The sequence below is a fragment of the Dromaius novaehollandiae genome, chromosome 5, assembly GCF_036370855.1.
Source record: "Dromaius novaehollandiae isolate bDroNov1 chromosome 5, bDroNov1.hap1, whole genome shotgun sequence".
In the NCBI taxonomy this organism is placed as follows: Eukaryota; Metazoa; Chordata; class Aves; order Casuariiformes; family Dromaiidae; genus Dromaius; species Dromaius novaehollandiae.
The window spans coordinates 60235019-60256109 of NC_088102.1; the positions used below are offsets into that span (position 1 = coordinate 60235019).

The 21091-nt window shown below is 37.3% G+C and overlaps 1 protein-coding gene across 2 annotated transcripts in view; it reads right to left on the reverse strand.

Moving 5' to 3' along the window:
• Positions 1–2496: 2496 nt before the first annotated feature.
• The window catches only part of USP47 (ubiquitin specific peptidase 47), a 58283-nt gene continuing 39688 nt past the window's right edge, over positions 2497–21091 (reverse strand). For both annotated transcript variants that reach the window (XM_064512988.1, XM_064512986.1), the window contains exons 15-28: positions 20084–20196; positions 19040–19144; positions 17908–18115; positions 17370–17485; positions 15903–16022; positions 13732–14509; positions 11716–11891; positions 11449–11529; positions 10122–10237; positions 8650–8768; positions 6050–6180; positions 4650–4697; positions 4437–4567; positions 2497–3937 (exon numbers count right to left, since the gene is read on the reverse strand). In XM_064512988.1, coding sequence (XP_064369058.1) covers positions 3763–3937; positions 4437–4567; positions 4650–4697; positions 6050–6180; positions 8650–8768; positions 10122–10237; positions 11449–11529; positions 11716–11891; positions 13732–14509; positions 15903–16022; positions 17370–17485; positions 17908–18115; positions 19040–19144; positions 20084–20196 — 2417 coding nt within the window. In that variant the 3' untranslated portion in view covers positions 2497–3762. The remainder of the gene's footprint in view (positions 3938–4436; positions 4568–4649; positions 4698–6049; positions 6181–8649; positions 8769–10121; positions 10238–11448; positions 11530–11715; positions 11892–13731; positions 14510–15902; positions 16023–17369; positions 17486–17907; positions 18116–19039; positions 19145–20083; positions 20197–21091) is intronic.

Here is a 21091-nt window from a genome sequence, read left to right on the forward strand (position 1 = left end):
CAGCAAAATTCAATGTAACTCCAGTACTGGTGCTCCACAGCTGTAAAGTACTCCTTGAGTTTTCGACTTTCAGAAAGAATGGGCCTTGGGCCCCCAGTGTGTATGGGGCACATTACCAGGAAAACAAAAGCAACCACCAACCCCCAAACCCCAGTCCCACACCCTGGCCCTCCCACATCTTTGCATATGGAAAACAAATGGTGTGTGCATACTCATACACAAATTCATTTGTATACAGGAACTTCCAGGCTGGCTGTTCGGGGCTCTTTATCTCCAAAAGGCAAAAAAATCTACCATTTAAAATTGCAAAACCAATGTAAGTGAGCTGAATACCAAGAATAGAGATTCTCTGTTGTACACTGAAAATGTATCTCTATACATCTCTATACAGGAGAATAGTGCAGCAGCACGTGGAAGGCTGTACCTAACCTAGCGCAAATTATAGCACTGCACAGATGGCAGCATTTTGCACTATATGAACATACCTTCCTGGGTAATGTTGATTCAGCGATTTGCAGACTATGCTCCACTGTCACTGAGCTTTCTCAGGAGAGAAAGGGGTAGTGAACACAGATTGATTAGTTCAATTTAGCAGTAAGACAGCCTAAATAGCTTCTTGTTCTAGGGACTTAAATCTCTCCCACTTGACTCTGTCTACATCCAGAGGAAATTCTTTAAGAAATAATTTGTGCTTTTAATACATTTCATAGGTATAAATCTCTGTGTTACAAAGTGTGAATATCATTACCATTTTAACAGGTAATTGATTTAAGAAATCAATAGCAAGGTAAGAATAAAATCTGATCCATCAAACTCCCAGGTTCCCAGCTGTCTCACAACAGTTCGCTACAATTAACGGCTCTTCCACTATTAATGATTTTGGGGGGTATGGATTTCATCATCTGTTACTGGATATGTTACCAGATGTCATGAGGCTCTAGCCAAATAACTCTTCACAGAGCTTCTTCTCAGACATCAGTCCTTACTGTTTATGTCAAATCTGAGTGCTGAGCACCAATAACTAAGCAAGAGCAGCTAGACTGTGCTATTAGCCTACAAGTCTTCCACCAGTTCTGGTCTATGAAAGCCTTTCAACAAATTCCTTGGGTGCGAGAATTCGGGTGAATAATGATGATCACTATACTGTGCACAGAAGGGACATTTCATTTGAACAGTCTGACTTTAAATTGAAAGATTCATTTCTGCCACCAATTCTCACATCAACACATGTACACAATACAGATGATCCCTGCCCAGTTTGAGTTCACTGAATTACCTCTCCTTTCTATCCCATATAAAATTATTGTGCTTTAGACACAGCCCATCTATACAGTGATTTTCCTGTTAAAAGATCTACTTCAAGAGAGCAGGGATCGTCCGTAAACACTACCCTATTTAAGGAGAACAACATTATTCTCCCTTCAAGTTTCCTGATGCTTCAACCCCTGAAAGGCAAAACAGTTGATTCTCATTAGAAATTTTAGCAAAATTTCAGCAGAACTAAACTAATTAGAAACTCAGTTTTTGTTTTGTTTCCTTTAAAATGCCCATGGTCAAACTCAAAACAAAATGATCAGAATATAAAGCAGATGCTGGAAAATCTCTCCCAGAACAGCCAGGATATATATGCCAATACCCTGGTACAGAAGCATGCTACTGGACAGAAAATCATTATAAAGATGCCCTTCAGTCTTCCATCCACGTTTCCATCAAGACTTGCAGGTTTAAAACAAACTGCTCCGAAGAATTTGCTCAGCTGAAGTTTCCCAAATAGTGCTAGAGATTAAGCAAGTACTTTATTCCATCTCTATTTTTTTGCTTCACCAAATGTATGAGCCTGAAGAAAATTCATGATGCATTTGATTGTTAATGCCCCCTCTGCCCCCGCCTTCCAGCAACTCTGAGGCTCTTTAGTGGCCTATATATGCATGTAATTGGCAGTTTAATGAAGCTATTCCACCTATGGGATGCTACTCACACCGTGCTTCCTTCCCTTCTGCTTCCATCTCACCTATGTCGGAGATGAGGTGGCACAGACAAAATAGAAAAGGATGAACGAGGGAGCTCCTCTGCACAGCCCAGCTTCTCACACTGTCGGATTCCTCAGGCTGCTCAGGTTGCTGTACATCAGCATGCAGAAGAAAACTGCACATTCCCTTCTCCAAATACCTGTGTCTTCTCTGGGACAAAACATAGCTGCCAAGTGTACGTGGAACCTGCAAGTTTCACTAGTGAGGAATCCAGTTCTAGAAAGGAAGCTTACAGGTGAAAAAATTCCCTGTGAATATAAGCAAAAAGCAGCAGCAGACAGGTTATAAAACACCTCATGTAATAATACCCTGTGTACGAGTGTGGGGTATGTGTGTATATATACACATGCATACACACAACCTTGAAATTCAGACCAACTGTCTTGGAAAAGTCTGCATTTCCATGAAATAATTCTGTAATTTTTCAAATAAATCCACAGCATTTAATGATTAAAATAACACAACAGAATGAACAAATGTTTTATTGGCATGTTCATTGTTGTAAACAGCATCTGGCATGAAAAAGTTTACCAAAATCTTTTGATTATTATAAATTAGGTGGTTTTCAAAAAACTACAGAGACTTGTTCTCTATTGATCTTTATGGACCAAAGCAAAAAAATTGCTGTTCCTAGGCTTTGCAATGAAATCATGTTGACTGCATCAGTCTTTGCACCACAACCTGAACTACCAAGGAGTTTGTATGTTGAGGTGTTAGAGGTTGCCCAAATATTTAACTACATATAGCTATGGAATCAACTCCAGGAAAAAATAAAATGACTTTCAGTGAATGAAGAAGATGCAAACTTGTAATAGTCTCAAAAACAAAATGTACAAAAAAAAGTAGCTGAACAAAACAAAAACTTCATTAACAAGGGGGAAAATACAATCCTAAAGTACCCAGCATTGTCAAACATAAAATGAATACAAATTTAAATAGGCAACTATAATTTCAAATGTACACAATGAATGTTGATATGTGAAAAGAAATACCATGGTAAATAGCTGAACTGCAGTTCTGTTAAATGGAGAGGGCAAGTTTTATTTACACATTGAATGCAATAATAGAGCTTGCTCACCAGCTTCCATAACCTATTAAAAAACCAGTTTACCTTACAACAGCATTTCTGCAAAACGAACCAACACCTGCTGGCAGCTTTCTAAAGACACCTGTCTTAGGCCGTTTTGTGGAAGAATACTCTAAAACCTTACACTTGTAGCGCTTCCATTACACACCTTCGACCCCTTGCTGCTGCTTTTCTATAACCAAGGTTAACATTTACTTCAGACTCTCTGATGAGGTAATGCGTGTATCAGTGAAACAACAGAAAAAAAAAAAGGATTCTTTCATGGCCTTTGCACAGCTTTTATTATTAAGCTATGAATATCCTGTTTGAGGCTAGTTTCACTAGCTCCTATGTGCACACTGTCCTCAAAAATTTCCACTCATTTCCCTCCCCGCCCACTTTTTAGTTCTAATCTTTTATTTGCACATCCCTTTCAGCTTTACAGTACATTTGACTATAGTGCACAACATGATTCCAAGTCAAGCAGTGACCCGACGGGGCACTGCGCTTCTGACTGGGGACGCAGCCCAGTCAGTGCTGGTGTCAGCGCTTTACACCTAATGAGTGTCCTGCCGTAATGGCACTACACAGTAGTAGTGAACCTTTTTTTTTTTTTTTTTTTTTTAAAAACAAAAAAATTCCCCAGGGAAAATGCTATAGCAAGTATCAGTCTTGAGTCAAATCTTTATTTGGTGCTCCATCCAGATAAATTTTTAGTGCTTTTTCTTTACGAGGAGAGTAGGTTACCCGGTGTCCAGTTTTCTGCAGTCTGCTGCTTTCTTTTTTCATCAGTTCATTTCTCTGCTCCTCTGTTAACTCCATTAATTCTTCAGTTTTATCCCTAAAATGAAAATGTATCTTAAAAAAAAAAAAAAAAACCCTTATCTTAAAACTACCATTTTTCTTGGCAACATTTTTATCCTAGTATCATGTTTCCCAGAAAGCCACATAGATTTCTCAAAAGAGATCACTTCAGGAAAAAAAATCCTTGCTCTCCAGAACTTGTGGCAAGACTCCCACAGATTCCAGTGGGGATCTGGATATATATATCCAAGCGTAGCAAATATTTTTATATTCAGCATTATTTTTGATATTTTGGGAGGAGGAGAGAGTGTAAGACAGCAATGTTGGTTTTCCGAAATAAAGTAAACATCGTTAATACTCCAGTTTGTAGGAAGCTGTGGAACATAAATATTTCAGCTCCATATTCTCAACCCTTTCACCCTGAGTATTTTCCCTCAAGACAACAGAAGTATAGTATTTTTAGGCTTCTGTTGATTCTATCATTCTACAATCCAACATGCAGATTTTTACACAGTTTATTATACTGTAATACGTACCTATAAAATATTACTGCGCCATCATCACAAATGTACAGAGGCCAGACATTCAGCGTAGATACTTTAGGATTCCAGTCCAAGTCCTGGTGAATCTCTAGTACGGAAATGTCGCATGGAAATGTTCCTCTGCCCTGAGAGGAAGCAACTACTGAGTGAATAAAAATCACACATTTACTCAAATACAATATAAAATGCACATAAAATCTTACTAACCTTTGCAAATTCTATGTTTTCTAAGGGTATTCCACTTATTTCACTCAGCTGTAAAATAAAGAAAAAATGGTGGTTTAATACTATTCCACAGCCATATGTTATGCAGCATCTGCATAGAAGTCAATAGGCATGCCAAATCCAGAAGTCCAATGTTCAAAAGTCATCGAATAATCTTAAAAAAAAAAAAAAAAAAATGCAGTGGAACAGTAAAAATTTTAGACGTTTTTGACACTTCTACTGTGACACTATCACATTTCTAACCCCAACAATGCAGAGGCAATAAAAAAATAAAATAAAAGCAATTGATAGTATGCAAGTTCCAAAATACAAAGTGACCAGCTGCCTCATATGGTTCTCATCAGTTTGCTTGTATCAAATGAAAGGTATTACCAAGCTGACCTGGGATTGGGCAAAGCTGCAAAATTTCTCTGTCTAGCAACCAGAAAAGGGCTGGCTGAATACCTCTGTTACCACAGAGGTGTCATATTCAAATTTCTGTTTTTACTGGTGGGAGCAAAAAGATTAATGTCTCTCAGAGAAGACGCTGCTAAATTATTCCCCTGCACAATTCTTAAGGCAGGAAAAAAGAAGAGCCAACTCCCCGGCCAGACAAAAGCAAAGTCATCAATAACTTAATTTGTATCTGAGGCATACAAAAAGCCAGCCCATAGCTTAACCTGTGGTACATACACAAATCCAAGGCTGTTGTGTTCTGTGTTAGCTGAACAATGTTCCTCTTTTCAGCCTAAGAGTAAAACTAAAGTATAAACACTGAGATTTTAATAAAGTAAGATTCTTGGCAGACTTCCTTTTGCTGGCATCACCATTCAGGGCAGTCTTTTTGCATCTGGGTATGCCTAGGTATAAGTAATGGTTTCTCTTAAGAGCTGAACTCTGCAATATATTGGTTTAATAAAATGTTCTCAGCATGAGATGCACTTCATACTCCAGATTTCTGTTAGGACAGCACATGGCTGTTTGCCTGTTAAAGAGGTCTTGGCAATAAGGGAAGAGAAAAAAAAACACACACAAAAACCTGTCACACTAAAGCCACTTTGTGTTTTGAAAGGATAAGGGCCACCAGTTGAATTCAATTTTATGCTTCTTCAAAGGACTTTTCTTTTTCTTTTTTTTCTTTCTTTCTTTTTTTTTTTTTTTAATGCATGCATGTCTGCGTTCACACTCTGATACCAGCCCATTTTATGAAGCTAAAAGGCAAGCTGCTAATTCCTATGGCTCTGGTAACGGGAGGGGACAGGCTCTCAGGTCCTGGAAAAAAAAATTCACCAAGTGGCAGGATTTTGTAGCTATGATGTTATCAGTGCTGCACAATGAAAAAAAGAAAAATCTGTAAAGCTCTTAGAAACCACAAGAAACTTGCATCATATTACACATTTTACCTTCTCTCTCAATTCCTCAACACTGCTGCTTTCCAGCACTACTTCCTGGAAAGAATCTAGCTTCATCTCTGATGGCCTCCATCGTCTCGATAAAACAGCAAGCTGCGACATAGACTTCATTTTTTCTACTCCTAGGAAAGGAAAAGAAACTGAATACAGTAACATCACAAAATATCCTATTGAAAATTAGAGGTTTTTACATAGCATTAGCATACTCAAGTATGACAGACTGCACGCATTCTGTACGTATTTACACACACAAACTATCCAAGATTAAGTGAACAGCAAGTAGTGTACAAAAAGGGGGGGGGGGGAGGGAAGGGCCGGGGGGAATTAGTTGCACTTCTCCTCGATATCTCCTCATTTCAAAGAATTGTTCATAGGCAGCATCTATTCAGAGCAGTGCCCTTTATTCCTCTTTACAAGTTGCTCCATCATACGCAGCTTGGTTATATATCCAATATCTACCCACCCAACCAGGGGCTGACCTCCAGATCTTGCATTTGCACGACCTTCCTCAACAATCTAGTACGTGTTCTTTACCAAAGTAAACTTGCCAACTTTTACTTCTAGATTTCACACACTAACTTTAAACTTGTTATTAAAATCTGCTTTACACCTACTATCTCTAAAGACTTTTAATATTTCCTCCAGCCTTTTCATATCAGTTTCAGGTAAGAGAGATTATTCTAATCTAAACAATAATACTCTTAATGTAACTATCAGGTAAGCATAAATGATATCAAAGGGCTGATTTTTTTTTAATCAGTCCACAATTCTGTCATTTAGCATACAGAACTTGTGGCTTTAACATTTTTGTCTAACGTTACAGTCTCATTCTGCATGAAACCACCAACACTGTTTAAGCTTCCCTAGTGCCTACTGTGATCTCATCTACAACTACATTTTGTGCTGCAATTCAACACTAATCTATTGTCTGAAATGAAAATGCAGCCACTTAATCCTTCTTGACATTTATTTCAAGTCTGAAGCAATTACACAAATTTTCTTTGGAACCAAAGTGAGCTACTAAATTAAATGCATTTGCAACAGTATGATGTAAAGCTGCTATGCTAAGAAACTTAACTGTAAATTATTCTAAGTCATATCACTTAACTCTCTAATGCTTTCAGTGTTTAGCTGAAGAAAAAGCCTGAAAGCAACGGTGATGGTGGAAGGCCCTACAAAGCCTGACTTAAAGCGGCTGCCTTAACTCTTCTGCCAGCATCTGTGGTGCAGCATGTACACACAGCTTTTAGCTCTCATGAACACAGTGGGATCAACTGCATCTTCTACAGCTGGATTAGAGTAGCACGTTTGGGGCAGGGCTAGACAGTTACACAAAGTATTACAGAACACCTGGAAGCCCTGTGATCTAAAACATGGCATTTCTGTGAACTCGGTGGGCTACAGTGATCTACAAAGTTTCCTTCCAAGATTCACTCACTACAGAAATAGTGTGGCAAACTAATTCAAAATTAATCTAAAAACTTTAAAACTAGAATTTTAAAGCTATCAATCAAGTGTGAAAAGAGAAATGTCTATGGGAATCTGCAGGCCTCCTGAACTTCCTACACTCATTTCAAAGCTTTACTAAAATTTTGACAAAGCAAGTACAAAAAAAAAAAATCATCATGATTGAGCACAGCTATCAAAAAAATGCTTATAATACTAGTGAATGGAGTAACAGTTATGTGAGACTTCTAAGTCAGGTAAGCTTGGGGATTCTACTTGCTCTAGATCTAGATCTACTTGCTTCTCATCTATCCCCTAACAGAAACATTAGAGAAAAAACAGCAGGGTCACCCCCTTCCCCCCCCCACTGATGATGCTTTTACATGCAGAACCAAAATTCAAAATGTATATGCAAGAGAGAACTTCAAAACTGCCATACTTTTAAGGTATTTCACCAGAAATTAAGAAAGAAACGATCTGCTCACTGAAACTGGAGTCCAAAATTATTCTGGCATGCTAGGTCTGTTGAAAAAAAGTTAGTATTTTATAAACAAAAATGCGTGCTTTTTCACTCCTGTCTGAAAACTACTGAATAGCTTTCCTATCTTAAAAAAAAAAAATGAGTGAGTGAGTGTGTGTGTATGTGTACATGCGTATGTATTTATTTTTCCTAACTACAAACATTACCAATACAAGTCCAAAAATTAAGGATAAATAAAAGGATAAGGTGCCTGTTAAAGCTCAAGTGCCTGCATAGCCTCAGGTATAGGCACTCTTACGATTATTTTTTTTATGTACAATAAAAACACACATACACAAAACTACCTACAGATTGTCAAAAAATTTCCAGAAAACCTAAGTATTGCTATTAAGCCTTTAGTACACTGCAGCCACAAGAAATCTACACTTACACAATCCCCTCACAGCCTTACACAAAGCTTTTTGTTTTTCTTAATTCTTCTTTTGCTGCTTCCTTTTGTCTAATAAAATTCTACTAAAATGTCACTAACGGTAATCAAAAAAAAAAAAAAAGAGGAAAAGGGAAAAGGAAAAGGGGAAAAGCATTTTCCAAATTTTCCAATGTTTTCTGAAGAAAAGATCTCTAACATTATCTATACTTTCTCTTTGCAGTGCATCATTATTACCATCAAGTATTTCTAAGAAGACCTCCCAGTTGCTTGAAATATTGATATCTTCTTCATAGACATGATAATCCAGAAACACAGTCCCTGGATTCTTCCAGGTTTTCTTTCGTAAACGAAACCTGTAAACATGGAGAAAACACTAAGTTTTTAATTGGCTCCTAGCAAGCTACCACTGCCACATAGTTTAAAACAGAACATTTTCTGACAAAATGCAAATACAGCTCATTTATATGAGGTACATCATGTTTATCAGGTACATCTTTAGCATTCTGAAATAGCCCCAACAGCAAGGTATCGCTCTTGCCTCGTAATGTTGTATCATTCAGAAACACAGGAGCATAGGCCTGTGTGTGCTTGTTCAGTGCAAGAAACATGTAAGGAGTAGTAGGAAAAGTGTTTCCTCTACAGGATGAGAAAGTAGTGCTTTCCCAAACACCTCCCACAGTTTCTTCAGCGATTTGAGAAGTGGTGGGGGAGCATAAAAGAGCGTTGGTATCTGGTTTATACACTTAGTTCTACTGCATCCGATCCAGTCACAAGATAAAAGGATGAACTTTGATTCGGATATAGAAGTAAAGAAGAGTATAAACTACTAAAATGGGATTAAACACAAGTACAAAACTTGAATTGTAACTGCATACTCCCACACAGAAGCAAACATAAATTTTGTCACGTGCCGCGTAAGCATAGGACACCAGACAATGTGACACAATGTGGCACAGCAGACAAAAATCCTCTGGCCCATTCAGGGGCTGCACCGGTGAAGAAAAAAAAAGAAAACCTTGTCCAGATATAGGTTTCTACTCCCTTTCTCAGTATGCAAAGACCAACACTCTTCTGCCAATGTCTTGCTCTGGGCTGACTTTCAGGCATATCTCAAGACCCCACAAGCTCGCTTACCAGATCTTACAGGCTTGTCTTAATTCCCGTTGGAAGAGCCAGGTATTGCATAGCGCCTACCACGTCCCTTGTCACTGACAGCAGAGAACAACTATGGGGAATCAAGGCCCCAAGGCGAGTTCAAACTTAATGAGATGACTGATAATGGACAAACGGGAGAATAGAGCGCTGGGTCAGCACTGAAAACACACCTTGGGACAGGATTTCAGAGAAATGCTCAAGGACAAAACTCACTGCAGTGATCTACACTTGACCTGTACCTAAGAATGCTTTTTTGTGAACTATTTAATACTCTTCTTTCCAAAGAAAATTATTCTTACAGATACAACCGTTTCTCAGATCTAAAGTTTTAGTTATTTTGCATGCAGAACTTCTACGCAAGTCATATTCCGTTTGATACAACAATACCAAGAATTCTAATTTAAGGTCTGTATTCACAACCTGATTCAAACATGAGAGTGACTTGTTTCTGCTCCTCTCATAGCTTCATTTCTCCCAAAAGAGAGGAGAAAACCCACCTTTTAAAGTAATGTTTAACCAAGTAACTTCGTCCCTGATTGCAGTCTCCTTACCTGTCAATTGTCAAGTCTAGGCCACACTGCTCTCGAAGCTGAGGAAGCAGTTCCTCTTTTGACTGTCGGACAGTCATTCCTTTAGCAAAAACCGCATCTAGAAGAAACTTGCATGGCTGTGAATTGTAACAGATACAAAATGATCAGAGAGTTACAGATAAGTAAATAAACAAACCTCCAAACAAAAAAACCCCTCAAAACAACCCTCCTCCAAAATCCCGAACAGAGGAAAGTACACTTGCCTCCAGCTCAAATTTTGACACCAGCCCATCTACCAAGCAAAATGACCATTAAAATGCCTTTTCATAAGCAAGCTAGTCAACAAATTGATTCAAATTAGGTTTATGTAACTCGTGTAGCAGCAGCCCTTTGAGAAGTCATTCAAAAACTCAGGATGCCACTGCACAAGATGCCTTGTGTCTGAATTACTAACTACTAACATTTTATTAACAAATTTAAACAATCTGAAAAGAGCTTTTATAAGAAATAAGCCATATCATAAAAACAATGCCATCTTTCTTGACTTCCACTGGTCAGATAAACCAGAGTTGGAAATGATTTTTAAATTAAACAACTTTATCCCTTTATCAGTTCAGCTGCATTGTCTTATGCTTATCCGTTATTAATAAATATTTTGCAGTTTGGTCCAAAAAGTAAAATCAGAAGTTAAGATGCACAGTCAACTTTTAAAGACTGCAATCCCTACAGGGACATTACTGTACAGCTTCCAAAACTATTTATTTTAAAATCACTTTTACGCTTTTCATGTCTCAAAAGATGTAACAAGCAAGTGAGCTGTGCCATTGCAAAAGAGGTTTTTTTTTTTTTTTTTTTTTTTTTTTTTTTTTTTTTAAGAGCATTCCTTCAGGATTATCTTTTGCAAAAAGAACCATATTATCCAGCAATCATTCTCATGAGCACTGCCTGCAGTGCATGAAGGCAGCATATTATTTTAGCACCCTACTACTGAAAACTGCAACCACAAGCAAATACAGTTTTTCATTGGCAAGAATTCTACATTGCTTTCCTACATTTAAGAAAAAACAAACAAACAAACAATTTTCATTTATCCTCTATTCACACTGCAGAAATAAAGACATTTAAAGGAGATACAGATTACATTCCAACTGACTACTTCAGATCGTATGAGTAGAAATAATCTCAATTTCCCTTTTTAAATCCAAGAAAGCTTGCAAGAAAAAGGGCAGAGAAAAGAGTCTTTATTTTCTCTTTTTTTTGAAGATTTCAGAGAACAATCTTAGCTAAGGCACATATTAATATCTTCAAGAATCACTATTAATTGATCCTGAGATAGTCAATACCTTACCTCTGCCTCATTTACCAAAAGCTGGTAGACTTTGACTCTGTACTCCCCCTTTTTAAGGGCTCTTCCAAGTCTAATAGTAATCTATGAAGAAAATGGAGTATCTGTTAGAACTGATCTCAAAATCAAAATTACATCCTGTAACACATTACCAAAAATGATATAATGATACAACCTGGCAATTAACAAAAAGATGTAGATTACAGTTTTTAAATTTGGCTACACTGTACCAATATATTCTTTAATTATTCAAAACCACTTCTGAATAACCTTATTGTCATCAGAAAATGACGAAAGCGTCTCATTCAGCCGAACGCTCTCAAACTCTTGATTGCTGGCATAGACTCTAAAGACTTTGAAGTGAGAGGAGGGAACTCCAACAAAAGGCTCCAAATGTTGCTTGAAGGCAGACAGCGTAATTCTTTTATCAACGTGCACCATCAACCCTAAGCAAAAATGAAGACAAAAATGGCATGAACCACCGAGCTGCCAAAAGGAGGAAGAAAAAAAAAAGTATTTTGAAGTATTATTTGGATATATTCACAGTTATCATCTGCAGTAAAGCCACTGAAAAGGCAAAACTATGGTCAGTGGCCCTATTCACATTTTCTCTCTTGAGGGTGTTGCTATCACCTTTAAGAACTGTGCAATATCTGAAATGTTTATGGGCAGATGCTCCTGGAAGCCACGGCAATTGCAAACGGCGCCATTTCTCAGCCAGCACACCTGCTCCAAGCAGCACCTTCCCCCTTCAGCGAGATGATGGCTGGTGGGAACGAGACGGAGCGGTCGCAGGTAATCCTGGTAACCCCCTCCCCGGCTCCGGGGAGAGGCACCAGCAGGCCAGAGCTGGGGCTGGCCAGGCACCTACCACCCAAACTTCTTTTTTTTCCAGTTGTCAGGATGAAAAATTTTGGTGAACTCTGCGTTCTGCAAGACCACGAGATATCAGAAGGCAAGCTCAAGTCTAGATGAGTTTTTCATTGAATGTTTTTCTGTTAGAGTAAGAAAAACTCCATTCTAGCAATATGAAATTCTGGAAAGTAGAAAGCCGTGTCTTTAGAAACTGTGTTTTTTAATATATGCAATTTGGACTACACCACAAGCTACAGTATGACTCAATGGGAACAAATAAAATGCTATATATTTGCACTATGTAACCAAACATAACAAATAAATTACTTGAATCATAAACCTGTGTGTTGCCATATTAAAAATAAATTAGAAGTTTTCCTCTCAAGATAAACATTCATATACCACACTATGAAGGTGTCAGAATTACTCTAAACAATTGCATTTAACTAGTCCTACCAAAGAGAGGAAAAAAAATACAGCAGTTCAAAATTAGCCAGAAAGAAAAGTTCTTTCAAGTATTAAAGACAACATTTTATTCAAACTTTTGTAGCAGCTGCAATTAAATTTCTGTCACTGTGATTTTAAGAGCAAAAATATTACTGTTTACAAAAAACAAACTGACAAGAAGATTATTTGACTCCTTATCTATTATTATAATTACATCAGAATTTCTGGATTCATACAAAAAACTTTGTCTTTCAAAAATATCTTACAAATACCCTGTTATTCTTTAATTATGCTTCTGTTCATTATACAACGTATGTAGGCACTGAGCATTGTTTTAAAACGACTTCTTTTATATGACAACTAAAATACTTCTTAGGCTTAGCAAAAATATTCTCCTGTACTGTACTGAACTTGTATGGATGTTTTCACACCTGTCAGCCATATACTTCATTGTACCTAGAGCACTTCAATTAGTGAAGAGCAGCAGTCTATTAAAGAATGAATATAACGTGAAGCAAATTCAGATTTACTTTAAAATGAATACAAGTTTTCAGGTTTGCTGATGTAAATGTTAACAGAATTATTGCTCTGTGAGCAACAGTAATAACTGCATTCTGAAACAGGCAAATCAGCATCAGATGCAACTATTTTCCTTTTGCTGGAAGACACCTCAGGGGGCTCTCCAGAAAATACTTTCAATAAAAGGAAATTAACTTATCACAACACACAACTTCTCATTTTCTTAAAAACAAAAGCAAGACATAATGTTCCGATATTTAATCACTCTTTATTACAAAATCAAAATTAGGTGAGGTTTCAGCTGACCGGAGATACCGCATCTCCCATTTCTGTGCTTTGATTAGTTTTTATTTGAAGTATCAAAACCAAATTTTTCGATACTGTCATCAGACTTTTTAAACAGAGTATATCATATATAGAGTAATAAAAGCTAGGTTATTTTAAGGCACTTAAAAATATACGTACATTTTTGTCCTTCTCCTGAACCTTCATCTGCAGTGTAGGGTTCTGACTTAAAGTACATATATTGTGCTTCTCCTCTACTCTTGCCACTTTCATCGTATTCACTATCTGTGCCAGAATCTTCCTCAGCGGTATCCCAGGTTTCTTTTTTCCCCTGATTTGCTTTTGATCGCCTGCTGCTTGTGATACTGTGAGAATCCAGCCCATTGGCCAAGGGAATGGGGGCACTGTCCACATTGCATAAAGTGTCGCTGCTGTGACTGGAACTCAGGATGTCGCTGTCCACCGAACTCGTGCTCCTGTCGTTGTTCACATCCGAATCCGACCGCTCCTCAGACTGGAGGTTTTCCGGATCAGAAATCTGAATTTGGTTTTCAAGTTCTCTGTTGTCTGCTGATGCTGAAGAGTCTATTTCGTTTGATGGCGATTCAATGTTTTCAAAATCGCTGGCTTCTGTGCTTTTGCTGCTATCCCCATTATCCGCCTCCTGCTGCTGCTGCAGGGAGTAGCTTTTAAGCTTTTCAGTGCTTTCTTCCAGAACTGCATTTACATATTTCAGATTACCAACAGGTCCTTTTACCCTTTCACAGACTTCGTCCAAGTTGCCTGAATCTCCGCTAGACTTCTGATAAACTGTTCGTCTGAACTGAGATCCAGGAGATTGCTCTGGTAATGAAACATATAGTCTGATTGTATTTGCGTGACGATCCAAGAGTTTCCATAAATGAGAGTCTGTATATGCCGCATGACGATCTAAAGACTCTGAGCTTTCAATAAATACCTGAACATAAAATACAGTATTTAATCATAAAGTATTACTTTAAGTAAAAAGCAACAATAGCAAACACATAGGATTCATCATGCACTAGAAGTTGTATCAATATGCAAGATCTTCCTCAATCAAATATATTTTAAAATATACTTTTGGGGAAAGACAATAAAGAGTGTATAGCTTAACAGCCATTTCATTCTTTCTTATTTGCATAGTCAAGACTGAAGTGAACTGTAACCAGACTGACAGGCTGCAAAATAAGCACAATTAAAAAATAAATAAATGAAGTATTCCTATGTTCAGAGGGATATTTATATACCACAATATATACCACAACGTGCACCCTCGATCTATACAGTAATAGTACTTATGGTAGCATCTTTGTAGTAGAAATAGTGAGGCTAACAACTACCCCTTTGAAGTCGGCAATCTTTTCCCTGGTTAATATATAGCAATATAAACAAGACATCTGTAAGTGTATAAAATGGGTAAATACAAGGCAATTTAGAATACAAGTGACCGAATTTCTTTTTACCCTTTCTCAAAGACTACTATGTTGTAGCGACACTCTGGCTGACACAACTGAACAACAAGTCAGTCAATGCCATTTTTTTGTTCAGCTAAAAACGAACAAAGCCTTCATTAATCTTTTGCTTCTCCAGGACAATGTGTTCTTGAGCTAAGTTTCAGAGCCAAAAGACGCTTAAAACAGAAGAAATGCACATGACTAGTGACGGGTTGAACTATTACTGCTTTAGGAAGAAGGGCAACACGACAGATGCTATTGAAGTACTAAAGTTACTCTTTTCTATACAACTATTATTGGAAATATTTACTAAAGGCTTTTTTGCAAAAAGCAATATAAATTCAGTTGGGAGAATCTACACAGTCAAAGTTACTGGATTTAAGGCCAGAACCCACCAAAAAAAACCCCCTGCTCTTAGCGCTGCAGTTCGTTTCTCAAGAGCTTTCATACTGAGAGCAGGCATAGCTGTTCAGTGTTTAGAAAACAAATTAGATAGATTTCATAGTAATACAACAACCCTTCTGCTCTAAAAAGAGTTGACTTTCACTGAAGCTTGGTTCAGTAAACCTGGTGGAATCTCCACCCTAAGGTTTTTATCCTCACCATCATTTTGACCTCCCAGCATCAATCAGATTTTTGGTTCTGAATCTGCTCTAACCTTGCTAGGTACTTGGTTTCACATACAGCCTACAGTATCATCAGCACCACAATATTTGCTAGTAATCAAAAAAGACAGTAAATTATACATAGGAGAAAAGTGAAATAATTGACAGTTACCCATTATAAATCCTGCACAGATATGCCTAACTTCTACAGCACAACAGTAAAGCCTACAAATACAGTACAAAATGAGAGCTTTAAGACCAGGGAACGTACCTTGTTGCTTCTAAAAAAGCCCTCAGCTTTCAGCGTTTTGCTGGACACATTCAGAAGACGCAAGTCATTGTAGCAACGTTCAAACACCACCCGCATTGTTTCAGCAGGCAGGTGCGTAGCCTAAAATAGGACATTGACAGTATGGTAATGTTTGCATTATACAATCATTTCAAATATTTGAATGAATATTTTGAGAAGTATTCAAAGGAGAAGGTTTGTTTATTGACTTATTCACCCCAAAGGTAAAAATGGTCTAATTAAAAATTACAAAGACAGGAGGGGGAAAACCTCCCAAACCCACTCAGTCCCAGTCCCTTTCCTCTATCCTTTGACAGATAGTTTTTCCCATAAGGTAGAAAGACCAAAAATGCCTGGATTTTCTGAGAACTGCCGAATTGTTAATTCCTATAAAAGGAATCAGTCACATTCCTCAGGGTATAAACCAACTGAAAATATACGTTCTTGTCTAGCATCAGGTTTCGTACACTGTTCACTTTAAATTCTTAGACTGAAATAAAATAATTGAAAACAAAAATTGCATCTATTTCAAGCCCTACAAAATATAAAAAGATAAGATGTTGAAATTGTTTGTTTCAACTGCTCTTCATAACTAATACTATGAAGAGTTACACCAATCAGGGAACTGAGCTACACAGAGCTGAGTAATTAAAATGGCTGCCTTTTCCCAGTGCAATGGAGGCAGTGAAGTTCCATGGACTAAGACTATCTAAAATCAGTCCTGTACCTTAATGACAAGGGGCTGCTGGGATGAAGAGAAGGGTTTGTGGGGAGAACATGGACAGCTCTGGATATTAACGTCAACTACTGAAGCCAACAGGGGAAGTTATATGTTGGTTCAGTTGTATGGTAACAGTTCACCAGTTCTGGTGCTGACAGGATAAGTCGTTGAGATAATTCAGCTTACTAACCCATACAGACACAAACTTGACTCTTCACAGTATCACAGAACAGCTGAGGCTGGTGGGCACCTCTGGAGGCGGCCTGCTCCAACCCCCTGCTCAAAGCAGGGTCAGGTAGGGCAGGTTGCCCAGGACTGTGTCCAGTTGGGTGTTGAGTATTTCTGAGGATGGAGACTCCACAATCTCTCTGGGCAGCCTGTGTCAGTGTTCAACCACCCTCACTGTAAAGAAGGGCTTTCTTGTGTTCTTTCCCCAAGAAGCAGACTGTTCTCTGGTACGTTAGTAAGCCATATGGCCAGATAGTGGCTAAGCTGGTGCAAAAGACAGTGCAGAACTATGGATGGAAGCAAGAACCAGACTGCTCTTCTCAGCAGCACTGAGCAGATAGTTGTTACAGTTGAGCTTGTCTAACTAAACCCTTACATGATGCATAGCACAAATGAGCTGTAGCAGGTTCAGGCTCTCATCTTAAATATTTAAATTATGACATTTTTACAATTAGACAATTAGAATTTTGTAATACAATGCATGAATGATTGTAAATTACCTTTGAAATTAGCTGTTTGAATTCTGAAACTGTTTGATTCAAATAAGCTCGTACACTTATTGGTGGAGCAACAGATTCAGTCTTCAGGTCAACTACATGAACCTTTACCATGACCTCTGTAGGGAAGAGGAAAAACAAAACAAAAGCACACATACATGAAAGAATTCAACAGAAAAAAAACCCCCCACATAGATTTGATGTCTGGTTAAGGGATTTCATTACATACCTACAAACAATAATGAATTTTAAAAGCAGCCCCATTGCAGAATTCCATTTTCAGACCAATTTTAGTGCCAGAGGTAAAAATGTTCCATAGCTTGCCAAATTTTTGAACACCTTACAACTGCTTCAATTAGAACGGCATTTGCAACACAGCACAGTATGTAATTTTGAATATTGCCAATTTCACAAGATCTACTGTAAGAGTTTTTCTTCCCTCACACATCATAAGGAAGTCCTATATTACACAACTTTTATTTTCATACCATCTCACAATGTATGATTTTAGTGCATCTTTGTATGCAAGTATGTGACTTACCACCAGGTTTATAGCACTGGAAAGACTGGTCTGGTCTTCTAGTTTCCAACAGTAAGTCGAACATGTAAGTTGATTTGACTCCTCCAAGTAATAAACCCATTGGCGTATCCTCTTCTCCTTCATAAGATCGCTCCAAGTAGTCATGGAACTCATCGTATTTAACAAGACGACAGCAATCCAAAGGAACAGACTCTTCTAAATCCATTAGCTAAAATGAAAAAAATGAAATACTGTTTAATAATGGCTTATTTGTAGGTTTAGCTTTTTTTCTTGTAAACTACTCATGTACATCCAGGATGAATCTATTACTTTTACTTGAATCTACAAATTTCAATTTAGTTTGGGGGGGGGGGGGCGGGGGGAGAAGGTGTGTACAAGTGTGAAGTTCTCTTCAACAGAGAAGCCTGCATTGAGATCCAAAGAAGTAAGAAGAGGGAAATTTGAAAACACATACAGAAGCACATGAAGACAAGTCCCAGAAATACATTCAGACAGAGGGAAACACTGCATAGCAGTTATATCAAAGGGCATCTTAAGAGGCCAGATGAAGTCATATGCACTAATCATCATCTTTCACACATCTCAAGGAGGTGTTAGCTCTCTCCAAGTGCATGCTGCCTTGCTGGCACTATTCCAGCAAAATATGCATACAAAACAGTACGTTCAACTCAGCCATTCAAGCAAAAATGCAGGCCTTCAACTGCTGCTTCTTTTTGGAAGACAAAGATCGATAGATATGTTGGTGGCCAATGATGTCACTGTATTAGTTATGCAGGAGGTCTCTTGAAAGACTTGGTACAAATCTAAAACCACACTTTTACTGCAATACAAACATAACAGTTCAGCATTCTTTCAAATTACTGTGACTACAGACCAGTAGCTCTTACTGTCTGATTTTAGAATACTGGTATGTAAAGTCATACTACCTTTTAAAACGATGCATCATCCCAATCCCAGACATCATCTGATGGCTGTTAACAGAAAAACTTGGACAACAATTCCCAGATAGAAGCCTTCTATTAGAAAACCCACAGCATTAGAAACTTAAAGATTGATGATACACAATAGCAGAAATACAAAATGGCAACGAATTACATCTAAATATTTCATCATGCTGTTAGGCATGGCATACCTTGTAAGCTATTTCAACAGCTTCCTTCAGTGTCCTGTCCTTATGAACCTCTAATTTGTTCTCCATCATTATTTGTTTTATAGGATGCATGCAGAACAATTTAATCTATGAAATACAATAAAAAATAAAAGAAATTATCACAAAGGTATTTGCAAATTTCTTTCATATTAGAGTACATTTAAATTTACAATCCTATTTTCAACAAATCCAAAATAAAATACATCTCTAGTTCTGCTTCAGCTATGGGACAGTTTCTATTCAGCTGGTTACACAACTGCAAATAGGAAATATCAAGGGTACAATAGGGTATTAGGGTATATATTTATGTACCTATATCTTTTTGCAGGCTGGGGCATAATGTGATAATAATCAGGACATTTTTAAACTGTGAACAGTGTACAAACTAAAAATTAAAAACACATCCTCCAAAACAAAATGCACATAGGAACAATAGATATGAAATTCCTTTTTCACATACTTAGCTACATATCTTACAGCTGTAGAGAACTTTCTAAGAAAGCAACTGACTGATTCCTAGGCAGAACAGTTCACTGACATAAGTATTGGTCAGCTAAAGTTGCAGATGCATATTTTGCTTGCTATTGTCGAATTTATGTTTAAAAAAAAAAACCTACCTCCTTCTGCTGAAGAATTTGTTACCCAAAAATCAAGAAAAGTTCTTTCAGAAAGCAAAGAGTCACAATATTATATGAAAAGATTTAATAGTATGAGACAGCTAACATACGGCACGGCATTTATGGAATCAAATCAGATTTGATTAAATTAAATGACTGACAGATTTACTAGGGTTTTTTAAATACTAATTCCAGTTCACATGGAAAGTATGAACTCTACAAGACTAACTCTGGTGACCTCTAACAGATCCTTCCACTGTGTACAGGCTTCCAGTAGGTATACGATTTATTCTAAAGAGTTATAAATATGAATAGATTTATTACAAAAGAGTCATAGCACTGTACTAACAAATTACTTTTTAAAATTCTTACTGGAAATATAGTTACATTACTCAGTAGAAATTCTAACCTTGCAAGTGTTGCGCTCAATTTCACGCTGTCTCTTTTCTTGTTCTTCCAATTCTCTCTCTTTCTGTACCAATTTTTTAATATGCTCTGGATATTCATGTGCCTCAAGAAACTCTGCCAGTAAAAAAAAAAACAAGAGTCTTAAACTCATATCAGAGAAATATAATTTTGGTAGACTTCTTAATTTAGTTTTTCCACTATGGGCAATATCTTAGCAATTATGGATAATTTAACTAGTTACCTTTCCTGCTTTCTTCCTTCTCCTTTCCCCCCAAATTTCCCAATAAACCATGTCACATTTTCTCTTTCATGTTTTAAATGAAACTGATGTCAGCCCCTTTTTTTTCCTCCCCAGTTATATACCAAAAATACTAGTTAGGCCAGAAAATATTATTAGCACAGGTAAATTAACAATACAGTCTCAGTAAAGTAAGTTTTGCTGTTTATAAAGAAATATGCTAAGACTGAAGTATATAAAAAACACTTGAGTCATGTTTTATTATACAGGAAAATTCTGTTCTAGAAGAAGAATGAGTAACCTGATAATAAATATGACATACTGTCTATATCGTGATAAAATAAATGTAACACTTAATACAGATCACTATACTACACAAGATTTTGTTCCATAAAGACAAAAACAGAACATGCAATACTTCACTAAGTTAAAAATGAACAAACAACAAAAAAATTAAACTCTTGCAAATACAGTCGTCTCCCAGTCCCAGAATCACACATCCCAAGGAGCAGGACAAACAGTTTTTCAGATCTAAAAATGTGTCTGGCATAGCAAAGAAATGTGAAATAATTGAGATTCATCTTTGTTATTTGCTTCTTGAGGCATTTTCAACCATAGCACTGTGTGAAAATCTATTCCTAAAGACAGCTTGGCCCAAAGATGTTCTTTATACGATTGTTAACATAACAGTTTTGTTTATATTCTTAAGCCATATAAAACTTACAATCACTGCTTCCTGTTCAGAGCGAATAGTATCGTTTCAGTCAAAAC